This window comes from Sporothrix schenckii, assembly GCF_000961545.1.
Source record: "Sporothrix schenckii 1099-18 chromosome Unknown Cont49, whole genome shotgun sequence".
In the NCBI taxonomy this organism is placed as follows: Eukaryota; Fungi; Ascomycota; class Sordariomycetes; order Ophiostomatales; family Ophiostomataceae; genus Sporothrix; species Sporothrix schenckii.
In genome coordinates, this window is record NW_015971150.1 from 218131 (window position 1) to 235199 (window position 17069).

Consider the following 17069-nt stretch of genomic DNA (forward strand, 5'->3'; position numbering starts at 1 on the left):
TGCAATACAGAGAAATGATAGTCGGTCAGTCAACTGTCTCAGGGCCGTGGTTGTTGCCGTTCGTCGCCACGACTGGTTGTCGATGCTGTATATTTGTCCACGTCGATGCGCCCTTGGGAGATGGAAAGGCAAAGATTTGAACTGAAAGCAAGCAGCAAAGCTGCTCCCTTGTCGGCCTGCGCTAAATGGAAAAGCTGCATGCAGAACGTAAATGCGCTATTCCTAGATAGGTCTAGCGTATTTACGTGACGTACTGATCCAACCAGCCAGCCTTCTATATTTCCCAGCCACAAAAAGGGGAAATAGCGGATTACATAACAATACGTACCCTGACTCCCTGACCAACGACAGGCAAGAGCGCGTCCCAGGCGGCGAAGCGCAACCACTCAACGCGTCCTTGCCTTCGTTTGGGTGGGAGGCAGGTGCGATACACACTAGGCCCTCGGCGCGACCGCGTTTTCACAGCTTTGCGTCTTCCTTACAAGCCAGAGACGACGCCCGCCATTCGCACCACCGACAGTAACAGCTGACCGCAACAACATAAATACAGACACGCCACTTCTTCCATCGTGTCTTTTTCTAATAATCTCCTTCCTTTACATCCATCACAGGCTATTCGTCCAATCCACCCAGACTCACTCCTCACCGCTGCGCATATCCTCGTTCCCCGCTATCGAAGTCGCCTCCTCTTGCGACGACCCAACTTTCCACGCTTCAAAAGCGCTTTGCATTCCCGACCTTTGTGCACCCACAAATAACCTCAAATAACCTCAAACCGGCCGTCCAGTCGGCTTCACAACCGCCCAACATGTCAATTGTATCGCTCCTTGACGTCAAGGTCACCAACAACCCCGCCAAGTTCACGGACTCTTATGAGTTCGAAATCACCTTTGAGTGTCTCGAGCAGCTGGAAAAGGGTAGGCCAGGTGTCCTGTGTTGAACTCCGAGCTGCATGGAGACAGGGCGGCGGCAGAATGGACTAGGCAGCAGCGCAGAAACTAACATGACACCAACCGTTGACAGACCTCGAGTGGAAGCTGACGTACGTCGGCTCGGCCACCAGCGATCAGCACGACCAAGAGCTCGACTCGCTGCTCGTCGGACCGATTCCCGTCGGCGTGAACAAGTTCATCTTCGAGGCCGATCCACCAGACGTGAAGCGCATCCCCGATGCCGAGATCCTGGGCGTGACTGTCATTTTGCTGACGTGCGCATACGACGGCCGCGAGTTTGTGCGCGTTGGCTACTATGTGAACAACGAATACGACTCGGACGAGCTCAACGCAGACCCGCCGGCCAAGCCACAGGTCGACCACATCCGCCGGAATGTGCTGGCGGAGAAGCCGCGTGTGACACGGTTCGCCATCAAGTGGTACGTCCCATTTGCGTGTCATAAATACACAGTACCGTAAACATGTTATTTCTGTTCCCCACTAACTATCCAGGGATTCCGACGCATCAGCACCGGCCGAATTCCCCCCCGAACAGCCCGAGGCCGACCTGGCCGCAGACGAGGAAGAGTACGGTGCCGACGAGGCCGAAGACGCTGAGGAGGATGAGACGGCCGCGCCTGCTCCGAACCCCGAGGGCGAGGACGCCGCCATGAACGGCGCCGACGAAGCTGGTCCCGCGCAGGCTGGTGGCGAGGGCGAGGTTGAAGGTGAGGCCGATGGTGAGGAGGACGAGATGTCAGACGATGGCAGTGTCGATATTGAAGGCGAGAGTGACGACGAGATTGAGGAGGACGAAGAGGGCGAGGGCGCCGAGGCTGCCGAAGGTGCCGAGGATGATGCGATGGACGTTGATTCGGACAAGCCTGCACCCGATGGTCCTCACCCGGTCGAGGTGATGTCGCATTAGGACTGTGCCTCGTTCTAATGCGCGCAAGTTGTCCATGTCCGCTTCTGTGCGCTTCATTTGCGATTTGTCTCAGGTTTCATTGCTGCTCTATTGCTCTACTTGTTTCTGCATTTGTCGATCCGCATGCTTTTTTTTTTTTTTCAGTTTTTATTTTTGGATTCGATTTTAGAAGAGCACCCGACTATGTGAGGAGGGGGGGTCACCAAAAAGGGCTCGCTTACGGTGAAATACATTACGGAGCCATATCGCTCTTTCACAAACATACCAGCAATATAAGCAGTACAAGCAATACGGATGTATCCCTGCTGTTTATCGCTCGATCATGTAAGTAAGGACTTGTATGATCTTTAGGTTTGTAGACGCACTCAAGCCATCCCAACCGTGCTGTCCGCCGAAGACAGTTTTGTTCGAAGCGAGGCGCGTTCAGTTGTGTGGAATCGCCAAGATTCGTGACATGCGGTAAACAATCACTCTACGGAGCCAGCATCTACTCGGCAGGTATGACGTGTACGCGCAATATATACCACGCATAGTATCCTTTGCGAACTGTGCTTCCAGAATGAAATTCGTAAACTAAGGTAATCATGAGGTTAACGAGCCAGAAACCTGCGCTCTTTGTCTCTTCCCACCCGCCACGCCGTCCTGGCTTCTTATGCCGACACCGCCGTCGTATCTACGGACTTGTCGCTCTCCTTCGCCCACTCTTCTGGCGTGTGGCACTTTGCGCTCCACGCATGGATGTTCTTGATTTCTTCACGCAGGGCGGCATTGACGAGGCGGTGGCGCTTCAGCGAGTTGAGGCCCGAAAATTGTGGCGACACGATGATAGCGGTGAACGCCTGGCCGCAGCCGCCTGTGATTGTCAGCGAGGCGGGTACCGGGAGGAAACAAAGCACGCATGCTCCGCAGGCAACGTACCGGAAACGTCCGTGACCTCGACGGTCTCGGCCTGGAGCTTGTCGCGTAGGGCGGCCACCAGATACTGCTCGGTTATTTGCTCGGCCATTGTGGGGGATCTGTGGATGGGCGTCGAGTACTTCGGGATAAGGGGGACCGCAAAGAGAAGGTGGGAGGATGTGAAAACACGGAGCCCCGGTGTCGCGAGAATGCTTTGGATGTCGCTATTGCGTGTGGATTATCAGATTGATAAGACGGTCCGACAATAGGAAGCAAACTGAAATTTTCGCGGGACGTGCCTGCCTATGTGAGTCTTGCTCTGAGTGTAAAGGCCGGGCTGTCTTTCTTTGGCAGCAAATCCGACTTAATGTCGTCAGTAGATTTGCGCACTGTATGTCGTACGTACGTTTTGAGTCAGGATTCTCTACCAGCCAACAGTAAAGCCAATAGTTTTCTCTTGAACGAGACGCGAGATCGGTTTGAACAAGAAACGTACTCTGCTTTTACTAAAGGCCAACTTGCGCGGGCCTTCGTACTGTTGCAATTCCGTCGGTATTTCTAATAGCTGTTCCAGGGGATGCCTCTCTATTTGTCAACGCTGTCGCATGCGCTATTACGCCATAAAGGCCGGAACAGCTTGGCGGCCGTATACTGTGCGCCCCAAGCTCAATGTGGGGTGACAACACTGTGCAAGCTCTATTAGCAGCAAGCTTGACTCGGTGGTCCATCAAGCTTGCTTCGTCCATAAGAGAAAAAAAAGCCGACATTGAGATCCTACCGAGACGGCTATACCACAGGCAAAGCAGCGCTGCTACTTTTGTCTTATACTGGCACGAATGTTTTCATCAGTCAGCGCCAGTGTTTCGATTCAGTCCCGCGTGCTCGCTCTGCAACTCCGCGTCCTCGCTTGCCCTCGTGGTCGACTGTTCTCAACCGCATCGTCTTCGTCCTTACGGCTCGTTACCACCCAACGGCAATCAGGGCCGCATCTTGCCACTCGTATCCCCTCTGCTCCGTACTGCACTCTCACTCCGCCTCCGTCTGGGACTTCCCTATCGGTCATCCAGAACTACAACAGCACCATGGCGTCTCATCCATTCACCCATGTTGTTGTGCATGAGATGCGGCGCCTGTGAGTGTTTACCTTTGGCTTGGTCTTTGTGCAGGATTATATATTAATCATGCCCACTCAAAACAGCTTCCCCGAAGAGCTTGCCGACCGGGCGTGGGACAATGTTGGCCTGCTCCTGGAAAATTCCCGGCAGCCAACAAGCGCGACCGAAAACCAGCGCGTGCTATTGACCAACGACCTAACGCCAGACGTTGTGGAGGAGGCCATTGCCTACAATGTGACGGTGATTGTGGCATACCGTACGTTTGTTTCTTTCCTTCGTTCACATTGGTTGTCAAGTTCCTAACTGCGTCTAGACCCCATCATCTTCCGTGGCCTCAAGTCCATCACTCTCCAGGACCCACAGCAGGCGTCGCTGCTCAAGCTCATGCAAAACAACATTGCCGTCTACAGCCCACATACGGCGCTGGATGCGGGCCATTCCGGCATAAACGACTGGCTGGCCGACACGGTGAGCACGGTGGCCAAGTCACTCGGCGCAACCACGCCGTCGACGACGGTGATCAAGAGCGTGCGCGATCGGATGCCGCCGTCGTACTTGGCCTTGGACCACGAGGGCAAACCGCTTGACGTGGGTTACGGCCGGCGCATTCAGTTCAACCATACGCTGCCTGCGGCTGAGGTCATCAGGCGGACGGTTCGTGAGCTGGGGCTGTCAATGAGCCATGTGCTGGTTGCACCGCCGCGGACACAACAGACCAAGTCGGCGTCGCTGACTGGCCTGGACGACATCCACAGTGTGGGCGTGTGCGCGGGGTCTGGGTTCGACATTTTCCGTGACCAGATTAGCAAGTTCAGCATGCTGATCACGGGCGAGGTGAGCCACCACGACGCGCTGTACGCGACAACTCGCGGTGTGTGGGTGGTATGTTTGTTGCATAGTAACTCGGAGCGGAAGTTCCTGTCAGCGCGGCTGCAAGGTGAGCTGATGAAGCAGATCACGCAGTACACAGACTTCAAGGATGCGGTAGTACTAGTGAGCGAGCGTGACCGGGATCCGTTTGAGATCTGGGACCTGGACAACCCACCGACTCAGCGTACCAGCGACCGACCGGAGGCATTCACCATATGAGGGGGTAGTGTGGAAATATACGACAAATTAAACAAGACACGACGAGAGAGAAACATGAAGACAAAAAACGACACAATGTGTATTGATTAAAAATCAGACCATCCTTTGGTTTCGCTAGTAACGCCTGGGACACAGAGAACATCACAATGCAACCACACACTATTATAATACGTCCGGCGCCATACTGACCTGTCTACATCTCACTCGCTGGCTGCGCACTCCATCCAGCAGGACTCGGCTCGCCACGTAATGCGGCGGCGCCATCTGCCAAACACGCATCAACATCGTCACCGCCCACGCCCTGTTCGCGCCACGCCTCGAGCAGCTGCCGTGGCCGTTCCCAGGCCTTCTCGGCTTCTTCTGAACGGCCGGCCTGCACGAGGTGCCGCAACCGCTCGGGTGTCTGAAGGACGGTCGCCGCCAGCTTCTGATTTCGTGCACGGACCGCGGTCGTCGCCTGTGTCGCCTCACTGTCGGGGGCGGGTACAGCCGCGCGCATGGCATCGCGCAGGGTCTTGGCCTGATTGTAGATGTGGGCAATGGCAGGATCGAGCGTCGACGCCATGGGGTTCAAGGGGTCCATCGTAGCGCGCATCTATTTAAGTCATCAGTGTTGTCAGCGTTGCCTGTTGTCAGTGCGCGAGGCGTATCATTTGCGTTCCTCTCATGAACCTGCGCATGTGGCACCCACCTTTCGAATCGTCTCGGTCGCTGTGATCAACCGGCTGTAGTTGTCATATACCAAACTCTTCTTTTCGGCATCGAGGGCCCGCGTCTCGGTAAGTACGCGCGTGTAGACGCGCAGCAGGTCCTCGAGGCCGCTCCCTTGAAGCGTCTTTTGCACGAATGCCTCGGGATCAAAGCTGGGTGCGTCCATCTCCGATGGTGGTACTTCCGAGTTTGAGAGGATGCCAGCATGCAGTGCGTCGGTGCTGCCGTTCCCGTCAAACGCTTCTGTCACTTCGAGGACAGGAGTGCTGCCTCCAGCGCCGGCCGTTTTTTTCAGGTTGTAGTACTCACGCAAGGCCGCGCGGTTCCGTCGTGATGCACCTCCCTGGGCGGTGCCACCGGCTACTGGCCCCCCTGCTCCTCCATATGCTGCACCAGCTGGGTTCCTACTTGGTGAGCTTGACAAAGACCGGCTCGTCTCGAGACTTGGGCGGCTGCTAGACGTCGGCGTCTGCGAGGAGGAAGGCATGCGCCGCATCGGCGGCTCGCGCGGTGAGGCTATGGTCGACATTGCGGATGTGTGATAAGTAGGGTGGCGGAATAGGAGAAGTATGAACGAGAGACCAGCTCGTCGTGTGTGGGTGTCGTGTCGGCGTGTTAAGCCCGTGGGTGTTGTTGAGTGCGTGGGATTCGGTTGATGTTGCTGGTATGTGCAAAGCTTAGTCGTGAATACCAACGCTGTCCTGAGAAGGAGCTATGGACAACCCTGGCCCTGCCGCTCTTTCCTAGCCAAAGTTCTTGGGGCTGGGGCAAGTGCGCTACAACAGCCCCCTGTTCCGTCCGCCGTAGCGTGCCATGCTCCTGGTTCCAGGGGGTCTCAGATGACTTTGTGTCATTTTGGCGGTCTTTCCTCATCGGGCGCCGTCTATTTTCAATACGCCAGTCTCATTTGTATTTTGCTTCATTCCCAAGCCACAAACTAAACAAGAAAATAACAATGCACAATGAATCAGGCTCTGCAAATACGCTCTGCCCTCGCCGCAGAGCAGCTGCCGGCACCCTCTCAAGCATGGCTGCAGTCAATCATAACCCAACAACCGGCTCAACAGCGGTCGCTGCCCACTCTCGTTGCGGCCGCCAAAACGCGCCTTCTGGCAACCGACTTGACGGCGTCTGGGTTGTTTGACAATGAATCAAGGCCTTCCGTCTTCCCTCGTGACCTCTTGGCGGCATCGGCGGCATCGGTGCAAGAAACGCGTCTCTCAAACGACATTGTCGTGCAGGTAGTCGATCTCGAGAATCTCTCACAAAGCCGCTGGCAGCAAGTCCAAGCACTTGAAGCCATTGAACGCGGCGAGCAGAAACGAGGGCGTGAAATTATCCGCTTGCCCACCGACGGTGGGGATGGCGAGGGCGGCGACGACACGGGGGCCGAAAGTAGTCGATCAGGTCCAGGACGGCCTGCAACTGCTGCATCCAGCGGACCCAGTGACGCCTCGTCGACGCATCGGCTGGTCCTCCAAGACGCCGCCGGCAACACGCTCTATGCTCTCGAGCTGACACGCATCTACCGCATCAGCATTAGCCGACTACGCATGGGCGAGAAGCTGCTCATTAAAGCGGGCACAGCGGTAGCACGCGGCACATTGCTTCTCGAGCCAACCAGTGTCAAGTTTCTCGGCGGCCAGGTCGAGTCGATGCACAAGACGTGGTTGGAGGGTCGCCTGGCACGGCTGCGAAAAGCAGCTCAAGCAGAATGAAGCAATAGGAGAACTTGGACGACAGACGACGGACGACGGACGACGGACGAGTATATGAATCTTATGATACCTGATTATGGACCATGCACTATTTACTTTGTTTCCAAACGCGCCAACCGATATGACTATATCCTATTTTACAAGTTTATGGTGATTATCTGTTCCTGCTTTCCTTTTCCACTGTTTATTGCCGCCCTTCCCTCATGAGATGGCCTCTGCCAGGGCCTGCCAGCCATCTTGCAGCCAGGGCGCCGCAAAGATGGCCACCTGTGCATCTGCTGGCCGCCGCGTGCCCAAACAGGCTTTGGCCAGATCTTCCGCACCCAGTGTGCCCCGCGGTGGCAACAGGTTCAGCGTTAGCCGCAGGGCCATGTCGCTCGCAAAGTCTTCGTCCGCGTCGTCCGCGGCCGTCTCGTCGACTTCTGCCTCTTCGGCTTCTTCAGCCAAGTTTATCCAGCCGCGTGGCAGATGTGGGTGCAGCATAATGTCACGCTGCGCCTGGCAGCACGTGGCTCGTCGGCTTGCCGCATCAGTCTCGCGCCCCGGGTTGGCCAGCGCGTGCATCACCTGGCTAATGCGCCCCTGGTCGGCAACGGTGACGATTGCTTGTGACTTGCCCTCCTCCAGACCTGCCAACTCAGCCACGACAGCATCGGCGCTCTCGACGTCGCCGTTCAGCAAGGCCACAACGCCCAGCAACAAAATCGCATGGACGTGGTCCGGGTGTGTCTCGATGACTGCAAACAGCTCGTCTTGCGCGCGCTGGCGAGCGTCTTCACGGCCCGAGGCCCACAGCACCTGTGCCAACAGACAGACAACGTCTGGGTTGCGGGCCGGTCCGTCTCCGCCGCTGGCGGCGTCCTCGGCGAAAATGGCTTCAAAGTCGGCCAGAGCGCCTTCAAAGTCTTGCCTGAAAAAGCGTGCAAGGCCCGCCGCCAAGTTTGCCGATAGCCGCACCTTTTTGCGCGCGGCGGCCGGCAACTCGCCGTCGACACTGTTGCCATCGCTGTCGTCCACGAGCTGCACGGCCATCTCGCTGCACTCAATGGCGGCCTCGTAGTTTCCCATGGCAACAAATGCGCGCGCCAGATCGGCCTTGGCCACGGCCACGCGGTTGAGCGACTCGACCGACTGCGTCGCCTCAAAGTCGGCCTCGAGCGCCGCGCAAATCTCCTCGAGGAGCGTCGACGTGTTTGCCTTGTCGTGGATGCGTTCGCGGTACAGTGCAAAGAGGTGTGCATACGGCAGCTGCTGGGGCTGCAGCCGGCGCACCTGCTCGAGACCAATCAGCGGCCGTGCGAGGTCAGTCGTCGACGTCTTAGCCGCCTTCTCCTTGTCGTTCAGCGTCTCCTCGTCCACCAGGTGGTCAAACAGCGAGATGGCATACTGCTCCCGCGCAGCCAGCGACGATGCGTCCGACAAATCCATGGCGTGCAAAAACAGGCTCCGCGCCTCGGCTCCCTCGCCAAACTGCAACGCCACATAGCCCTGTCCCAGCCAGCTGAGCCCGTGGTCAGGATCCGTCGACTGGCCCTCGGCAAAGGCATGGTTGGCCAGCTCAGCATCGTCGTGCAGCAGCGCCAGCGTGCCCAGATTAGCCCAGACCGACGCACGACCGCGGCCAAGGTATAGACTCCGTGCAAAAGCATGCTGCGCCACCGGTGCGTGCACGGCGCTCGTCGCCACGCCCAGCGCATTCCAGAACTTGCGGTTGCCCGCTTCGAGCTCAATTGCCCGCTTGAAACACCGGATCGCCGCGCGCAGGTAGCCGTTGAGACTGCTGCGGAGGTCCTCGGGCAGGCAGGTGTGTGCCCGGTACTCGGCCCAGCCCAAGTTGTAATGCGCCACTGCGCGCATTCTGTTGTCATTGGCCGGTGTGACATCCAACGCACGTTTGTATGCCAAAATGGTCGTATGCAGGCAGCGTGTGAGGTCCACGCCAATCCGTTCACTGTCCGAGAACGTCTCGTACGCCAATATCACCGCCGTGCCGACACGGTCGGTCTCCTGCAGCAACTTGTAAGCCGCGTGCTCCGCATCCCTACCAGATCCAAGCATCACTAGAGACGCCGCTTGGGCAGCAGGGAACGCCGTCGCTTTGCCTTGGACCGTTGAAAAGACGCTGCACGCGCTCGCCACCGCCGTCCAGAAGCCGTACGTCGTCTCCGCTGTCTCGACGGGCACCTTTCCGGCAAACGACAGCGTTTCTGTCGCCTTGCTGACGGCCTCGCCAAACAGTCCCGCCTTGATACAGCTCTCAGCACTCTCCACCATGGCGTGCATCAGCGCGATCAGGACGCCTTCTTCGTTGGGCCGCGCCTCCAGAATCGACTCGTATAGCGCAATTGCCTTGTCGTGCTCGCCAACACCGCGGTAAATGTTGGCCAGCAGGTAGTCCGTGAACCACCGCTCGTACGACTCGTCGAGGCCACCTTCGGCCGCGATTCGCCGCGCCTGGTCGATCGCCCGGATGGCCGAGTAGTGCATGCGGGCCCGCAAATACGTCTCGGCCAGCGCAATAAACGAATGGTAGTCTGTTTGCGACACGCGCGTAGCAATGCGGAACGACATCATGGCCTTATTGTATTCTTTTTGGTGCAGCTGCGCTGTGCCGAGTGCCGCGTACGGCCAGCTATGCGATGGCTTCTTTGAGCCCCACGGCGGTGTCGCCAAGCCAGAATCCACGACACGTTGAGCCACGAGCTCAATGCTCTCCCAGTCGCGCTTATCCGCAAATGACTGCACCAGCCGCCGGCCCGCTTCGAGCTCGCCGTCGGACAGCTCGATAGCCTTCATGAAGCACTTGAATGCGCGTTTGCGGTCCTTCCCGTAGTCGGCGTAGAAGACGCCCAGACTCGTATATGCCGGCGCCAGGGTCAGATCGTTCTTGAGCGCACTGAGGAACAGCTTGTACGCGCCATTGCGGTCCTTGCGTGCCGGGCGCGACGGGTCCAGGTTCCACACACAGACTCCCAAGCGGTACTGTGTCAGTGCAAGCAGCTTCTGTGCAGGCTGCGCAATGCGCACGACCTTGCTCTGCACTTGCTGCGTCAGAAGCGGGATGCAGGCCTCCAGCTCGCCCCTGGCGTGGCCGTAGTTTCCCTTGAGCGTATGCACCCAGGCCGCTTCACTGCGCACGCGCAGGTCGTTCTTGTCGAGGGCGAGAGCGCGCTCCAAATAGGTGGCAGCCGCGTTGTAGTCCATCTCCTCCTCGCAGATGAAGCCCATTCCGATCAGAGCCAGCTGTGCCTTGTCGTTGTGCGCAAGAACGTTTTCAAATAGCCGCTTTGCCTCGGGGTGGTTGTGCGGCACCTGGTGATAGATAAGCGACGTAGCCAGCGACACGTCCAGGGCGTCCTTGGTGTGCTGGAAGGTCATGCCTGTGCTGTTCTTGCGGACCTCCAGGCGCTTCAGGGTCTTGCGCACCAGCTCGATGTTGTTTTCGTGCTCCTCGGCGTTCTGGTACCACGCGCTGAGCATCCGGGACGCCAAGAACGCCTTGGATTCGGTCACGCCCTCTTGTAACAATGCAAGGCGCTCCTCGTCGGCCGTCGGCAGAGGCACAATCTTTCTCCTGGGCATGCGTTTTGTCTTCTCTCCCTCCTTTCCGTCCTTTCCATTTTGGTCGGCCTCGTCGCTCACTTCATCCTCGGGCACATCTTGTTCTTCTTCTTCGCCTGCTACGCGTTCTTTTGTTGTTTTCTTCCTCTCTGCTGCTTCCTGCTTCGGATCGACCGGTGGCTCGCCGAAAGGAGACAGGTCGCTCGTCAGAAATCCTGAGAGCGCCTTCCCCAGCCCCGATTCTGGGAACAACGTCCGGTACTCCCACAGTAATGCCGCGTCCCAGTCGCGAATCTCTGCTGGGTCCTCCCAATCGACTGCAATGTCCCAGGCCAGCTGGAACGGCTGTTTGATAATCACCATTCCTTTGGCAAACTTGATGACCTCATCCCTCTCGGCGACCTTGGCATCGCCCGAGAACGCAGACAGCCGGTCCACGCGGTACGCCAGCAGCTTCTCTTCGTACTCGTGCCGCAAGTCGTCGTCGCGCGTCCAGTTGATCAGCTCACTGTAGATGTGCGTGAGCGGGCTCGTGGAAAACACCTCACTCTTTACTTCGGCTGTGACATCCACCAGCCTCGCGCCTATGCGTGTACGCCGCTCGCCAATCAGTGTGTTGATCCGCCTTGTCTCGTCGGTCTCGACAAGCTTGGCAATGGTTTCGTAGGTGGCCGCAGGGCCGGGCACACGGCCCACAAGCGTCGGGTAGATGGGCGAGTCGGGCAGGATAATGCCCAGTGCAGAGACGATCTGCATGCTGTCGCCCTTGCTGCGCGCAAATCCGACAAACTTGTCGACAACGCCTTGGCACTTGTATAAGTCCTCCACATCGCGGAAGATGAGCGACAGCTGGAGGGCCGCCTCTTTGTATTTTGGGATGGCCGCAGCGCCTTGCTTCTCGTACACCTGGATCAAGCCCTGCCAGCCCTGTGGATCAGCCGGCTTCACACGTGTGGCTTCTTCGTACACGGGCACGGCCTCATCGAGCTTGCCGGCCTTGTCCAGGGCGAAGCCCAGGAAGATGAGCCTGGGGAGGTGTTAGTGCGCGGCCCTAGATGATATTTGACGTGCCCCGCGTACACTTACGCCTGGTAGCTCTTTGGGTCGCTCTCGAGCACATCGCGGGCCTGTTGTGCTGCGTCGTCAAACTTTTGCTGCTTCAAGAGCTCGCTGATAGCCTTGAGCTGTGTCTTGGCGCCCGACGCCGCGATGACTGGTTTTTTCGGCCCGGCCATGTCTCTCCCACGAGCATTCCAGACGGGGTGGTGACTGCTTTGAAGAAAGCCGCTTGAGACGGGAAAAGGGGGCAAATAAACAAACAAGGTGTGTCCCAAGCTGGAGCTCGGCTCGATGCAGGTCAGGTTGTTGCTGGCCGATGGCGCTGCGCCTGTTTGGCGTTGATTTAGCGAGATGCAGCTCCCTAAATGCGCTGAAGCTTCAGGCGTCCAAGTCGGCCTCCCCCGCCGGAGTGTGATAACAATCATCCGTTCTTATCGTTCTTATCGCGATAAGCTTATTTCTTATCGCCGCCTGTTTTTGCAGTTTTTTTTTTTTTAGGGTAGTCGCTATGGGCAGCTCCGGCGCTACTAAGAAATCATCACCAACAGGTCAACATCCTGCCAACCGTCAATCGGCAACCATCACGACCCTCACCCGACAGTGGCTAGCCCTACCCACAACCCAAGATATGGACGCCAATCCGGCCAAGCGGCGCAAGACCGACCACTCGGGTGCCGGCGAGCCCTACGGGGCGCTGCCCTTTGATGCGGCCGCCGCGTCGGCTGGCCTCTTCCGGCCAAGCACCTTTATCCTCGAAACGGCCGAGCTGTTGCAGCAGAGCCGTGTCGACTACGGAAAGATGCTGCCCAATGCGGAGGAGCTGTTGCGCAATGTCAAGACGGCCGTCGAGTCGGTCGACACTCACGGGCCGATGCTGGTGGGTTCTACAGCGTCCTTTCCTCCCAACGCTTGAAACAATTAAATTCTGATTTTGTCCCCAAACAGATCTCGAAAGCCTCCGCGTCCTTTGAGAAAAAGAACGCAATCAAGATCCCCTACCCGACACCCCACCCTGCCGAAGACTCGCTGCTCAAGCTCGCCATGGAGCCGCCAGCACACTGCAACGTCGTCGGCAGCTACGTACTCAAGACGATGGTCCGCTCGCAGCGCGATGCTACCGTCGACATGATTGTCGAGATGCCCAAGACGCTCTTCCAAGACAAGGACTACCTCAACCTGCGGTACTTCTACAAGCGCGCTTACTATCTGGCACACGTCACCAAGGCCATCGCCAAGTCGGCCGCCCTCTCCGACGCGATAGCCGATGCGTCCTTTGCCTACCTCGGCGACAATCCGCTGCTGCCGATTTTGGTTCTCACGCCCAAGGCGACGACTCCGAGCGCGGGAAAGACGAGCCGGAATTCGACTCTTGAGTGCAAGATCCGCATTGTGCCTTGCTGCCCTGGTGGCTTGTTCCCGTCCACGAAGCTCTTGGCCGGCAGGAACTGCCTCCGGCCTGACGCCGGCACATCCGAGACGACGACGACCTCCACTACCGAATCGAGCGAATCAAAGACCTTGCCGCCGACGCCGTTCTACAACACTACCCTCAAGGCCGAGTCTGCCTACCTGCCGTACCTCAAACTGCTGCATCAGGCTCAGAAGTCCTGCTCGGCCTTTGTCGATGCGTGTCTCCTTGGCCGCGTGTGGCTGCAGCAGCGCGGCTTCGGCAGTTCCATGTCCCGCGGCGGTTTTGGTGCCTTTGAGTTTGCAACAGTTGTCGCGCTGCTGTTGCAGACCAGCAGCCAGAAGCGCACCTCGTCCGGCTCGGGAGCATCCGGCAAGAAGGCCGCATCGATCCTCTCGCCCTCGCTCAGCAGCACGCAGATCTTCAAGGCTGTTGTCCAGTTCCTGGCCTCCACTGACTTCCGCACAAAGCCTCGTGTGCTCGGCGGCCAAGTGGCCGATGTTGATTCGATTAAGGAGGGTACACCCGTCCTGTTCGATGCCGGCAGTCGCCAGCTGAACATCGCCTACAAGATGAGCGCGTGGTCGGCGGGTCTGCTGCGCCAGCAAGCCAAGCGCACGCACGATCTGCTCAAAGACGACTCTGTCATTGATCAGTTCACGCCGACGTTCATCGCCCGTGCCGACATTCCCCTCGAGGCTTTCGACATGGTGGTGCGCCTCCGCCTTCCGACCTCGGCATCCTCTGCCGCACACAGCGAGGCGGCCGCCCACCTCAGCCGCCACGGTGCCGTCTGGGACTTTGGCGACAGCGTCTTCCAGACGATGAAGCGCGCCCTGGGCGACCGTGCACAACTGATCCACATCCAGCTTCCGACGTCTTCGGCCTGGTCGGTCGATGCAACGCTCCCCGAACCCTCGTCCAAGGGTGCGCCACCCACCTACGTCCTTCTCTGCATCTCGTTCGATGCTGCCAACATGGCCCGCCACATCGATCACGGCCCGCCCGCCGAGGACAAGAAAGAGGCCAAGAAGTTCCGCGAGTTCTGGGGCGAGCGCGCCGAGCTGCGTCGCTTCAAGGACGGCAGCATTCTCGAGACGCTTGTGTGGACGGCCGGCCAATCGCCGGCCGGTCTGTGCGAGGAGATTACGCGTTACATCCTTGGTCAACGCCTGGGCCTCATTGTGGAAGGAGATATTCAGGTTGTGGCCGGCAGCGATACCGCGAGCAGCTTCTCGGCGCTTGTGCCCATTACACCCGTCGTCGACGCTGCCGCGTTCACGCTTGCGCGCGAGGCTTTTACCACTCTCGAGGCCGACATCCGTGCTCTCGAGGACCTGCCACTGCATGTTCGCCAGGTCTCGGCCATCGACCCGGCGCTGCGCTCCGCTACCATTTCACCACCTGCTGTGCAGTCGCCCAAGGCCGTCCTGCACCCGATGGAGGTCGCCCTATTCTTCGAGGCGTCCGGCAAGTGGCCCGACAACCTGGCTGCCATCCAGCGCGCCAAGATGGCATTCCTGCTGCGCATTGGCGAGTCGCTCGAGGCCGCCATGGCCGCAAGGGGCGACAGCAGCTCCCTGGAGACCTTTGTCGGCCTCGAGAACGACGAGCAGGCCGGCACCCGCAAGACGAGCTTCGCCAACCTGGCCTACCTTGACATTGTCTACCGAGACAGTGCTGCGTTCCGCCTGCGCATCCACAGCGACCTCGAAGAGGCCATTCTGTCGCGCCAGACCCACGACAAGACACTCGACCAGCACACGCGCACCACCAGCGCCAGCCTGCTGGCCGCCGTGCGCCGCACATTCAGTACGCTGCCGCTGCACACGCAGACCATTGCAACATACTGCACGCGCTTCCCGGCGCTGTCGCCCACGATCCGCCTCGTGAAGCGCTGGTTCAGCGCCCACAAACTGACGTCGCACGTGTCCGAGGAGTTTGTCGAGCTCGTCGTGCTGCACGTGTTCTTGCGGCCGTATCCCTGGCAGACGCCCGCGAGTGTGGCTCCAGGCCTACTGCGTGTACTGCAATTCCTCGCGCGCTGGGACTGGCGCACCGAGCCGCTCATGGTCGACACGTCGGGCATGGCACCGATGCTGCCCGAGGAGGAAGCCGCTGCCGCTGCCGCCAAGGCCGTCGACCCACGCACACGTCTCGAAGCCTGGCGCAAGATCGACCCGAACATGAACCACACCGTTCTCTTTGTCTCGACCACGCACGACAGCAGCGGCACAGCCTTCACCACCGACAGCAGCGGCGGCCAGAGCCGACCGCAGCCGTCCAAGGTGGTAGCCTCACGCATGACCAGTCTAGCGCGTGCCGCCTGTCGTCTGGTCAAAGAGACGGACGTGTCGTCGTCGCCCACCGTCTCTGGGAGTCGCGCCCACCTCGATCCTGCTCTGCTCTTCCAGCCGTCGCTCGGTGACTTTGACATCCTCATCCACTTGTCGCCGCGCATCGTCAAGCGCCTCGTCAAGGGCGACATTGCTGAGGACGGCAGCAACAGTGGCAGCGCGTCTTCTAAGCCGCGCCGATCCATTTACAAGAACCTGGACGCCCGCACCGGACGCGATCTTCATGTCTTGCCTGCTCACCCGGTCCGGCTCTTGCTGGACCAGCTGGACCACGTCTACGGTGGAGGTGCGAGCGCAGGCGGCGGTGGTGTCGGTCCTATTGTCTTCTTCTATGGCGCTCCTCGGGACGAGGACAATGACGGCGACCACATTGTCGCCGCTCTATGGAATCCGCAGTTGCACCCGCGGTCCTTCCGCATCAACGTGCCATGCTCGTTCCGTCCCGTGGTTGCCGCAAACAAGAGGAACAAAGCCAAGAACGACGATGCCGCTGCCGCCGAGCCCCTCATCGAAGTCAACCGTGAAGGCATCCTAGCTGAAATTGCACGCATTGGCGGCTCGCTGATTGACCGTATTGAGGTCGTGGAGAAATAGGTGTAGACTGTACATTTTACTGGCATATAATAGGTTTAGAACAAAATTGTTAGCATAGCGAATGTCGTATGATTTGATTCATAGTTGAAGTTGAACTACTGTATATTTCTGGAGAACGGGTTTCCATTATTTACAACAAGCCGCTTTGTCCCTTAATTTTTTTTCTTTTTTCTTTTTTTTGTGACTATCGTTTCCCATTTTATGCATCAACACTACAAAACGTAATAAATAACTGTTTTGTTATAAAACATTTGTTTCCTTCAATATTAGATTCATTGAAGATGTCTAACTTCACTCAGTTACACTGCATACGCGGACTCATATCACATATCTACAATCTCATTCACTGTTATGGCTGCATCGTGACAGTAACAAACAAAAGTATGTGAATTATGTTATAGATGTAAAATAAATCACAAGAGACACTTGAAAACCAGCGCCGTCGTACTTGGAAGGGAATGTTAATGGCAATCCTGAGAAAACAACCAAGCCCAGGATATATAATGAAGGGCAAAAATTGACAAATACATAGATTTTTGTCGTTTTGCTGCCGGGCCAGCCGATATGCGCAAGTGGTCCTATATAAGCACGCCGTTCTGCTGTTCTATTATTGCAATCAACATAGAATTACATCGCAAAGCACACAAAAAGAAGACGCTACATGTCCTTCCGAAAGACAAAAAAGGAAGAAATTAAAATG

General features: G+C 57.9%; 7 protein-coding genes across 7 annotated transcripts; 4 read left to right on the forward strand and 3 right to left on the reverse strand.

Annotated features, from left to right (window-relative positions):
- Positions 1 to 808: 808 nt before the first annotated feature.
- Positions 809 to 1860, forward strand: SPSK_00559 (histone chaperone ASF1; the record flags this gene model as incomplete). The annotated part of the gene is made up of 3 exons (XM_016727525.1): positions 809 to 917; positions 1024 to 1372; positions 1446 to 1860. The coding sequence occupies 3 exons, from the start codon at positions 809 to 811 to the stop codon at positions 1858 to 1860; spliced, it is 873 nt and encodes a 290-aa protein (XP_016582623.1).
- Positions 1861 to 2510: 650 nt separating this feature from the next.
- On the reverse strand, positions 2511 to 2866 carry SPSK_00627 (BolA domain protein; the record flags this gene model as incomplete). The annotated part of the gene is made up of 2 exons (XM_016727591.1): positions 2511 to 2713; positions 2779 to 2866. The coding sequence occupies 2 exons, from the start codon at positions 2864 to 2866 to the stop codon at positions 2511 to 2513; spliced, it is 291 nt and encodes a 96-aa protein (XP_016582624.1).
- Positions 2867 to 3593: 727 nt separating this feature from the next.
- SPSK_00530 (NGG1 interacting factor Nif3) lies at positions 3594 to 4961 on the forward strand (the record flags this gene model as incomplete). The annotated part of the gene is made up of 3 exons (XM_016727497.1): positions 3594 to 3889; positions 3956 to 4128; positions 4186 to 4961. 3 exons carry the CDS (start codon positions 3594 to 3596, stop codon positions 4959 to 4961), a joined length of 1245 nt encoding a protein of 414 aa, XP_016582625.1.
- Positions 4962 to 5154: 193 nt separating this feature from the next.
- SPSK_00560 (uncharacterized protein) lies at positions 5155 to 6201 on the reverse strand (the record flags this gene model as incomplete). The annotated part of the gene is made up of 2 exons (XM_016727526.1): positions 5155 to 5556; positions 5653 to 6201. The coding sequence occupies 2 exons, from the start codon at positions 6199 to 6201 to the stop codon at positions 5155 to 5157; spliced, it is 951 nt and encodes a 316-aa protein (XP_016582626.1).
- A 433-nt stretch (positions 6202 to 6634) lies between these two features.
- On the forward strand, positions 6635 to 7390 carry SPSK_00587 (RecQ-mediated genome instability protein 1; the record flags this gene model as incomplete). The annotated part of the gene is made up of 1 exon (XM_016727553.1): positions 6635 to 7390. The coding sequence occupies one exon, from the start codon at positions 6635 to 6637 to the stop codon at positions 7388 to 7390; it is 756 nt and encodes a 251-aa protein (XP_016582627.1).
- A 201-nt stretch (positions 7391 to 7591) lies between these two features.
- SPSK_00375 (superkiller protein 3) lies at positions 7592 to 12186 on the reverse strand (the record flags this gene model as incomplete). The annotated part of the gene is made up of 2 exons (XM_016727344.1): positions 7592 to 11978; positions 12038 to 12186. The coding sequence occupies 2 exons, from the start codon at positions 12184 to 12186 to the stop codon at positions 7592 to 7594; spliced, it is 4536 nt and encodes a 1511-aa protein (XP_016582628.1).
- Positions 12187 to 12518: 332 nt separating this feature from the next.
- On the forward strand, positions 12519 to 16369 carry SPSK_00384 (U3 small nucleolar RNA-associated protein 22; the record flags this gene model as incomplete). Its single annotated transcript, XM_016727353.1, has 2 exons — positions 12519 to 12887; positions 12956 to 16369. The coding sequence occupies 2 exons, from the start codon at positions 12519 to 12521 to the stop codon at positions 16367 to 16369; spliced, it is 3783 nt and encodes a 1260-aa protein (XP_016582629.1).
- Between the last annotated feature and the right edge of the window lie 700 nt (positions 16370 to 17069).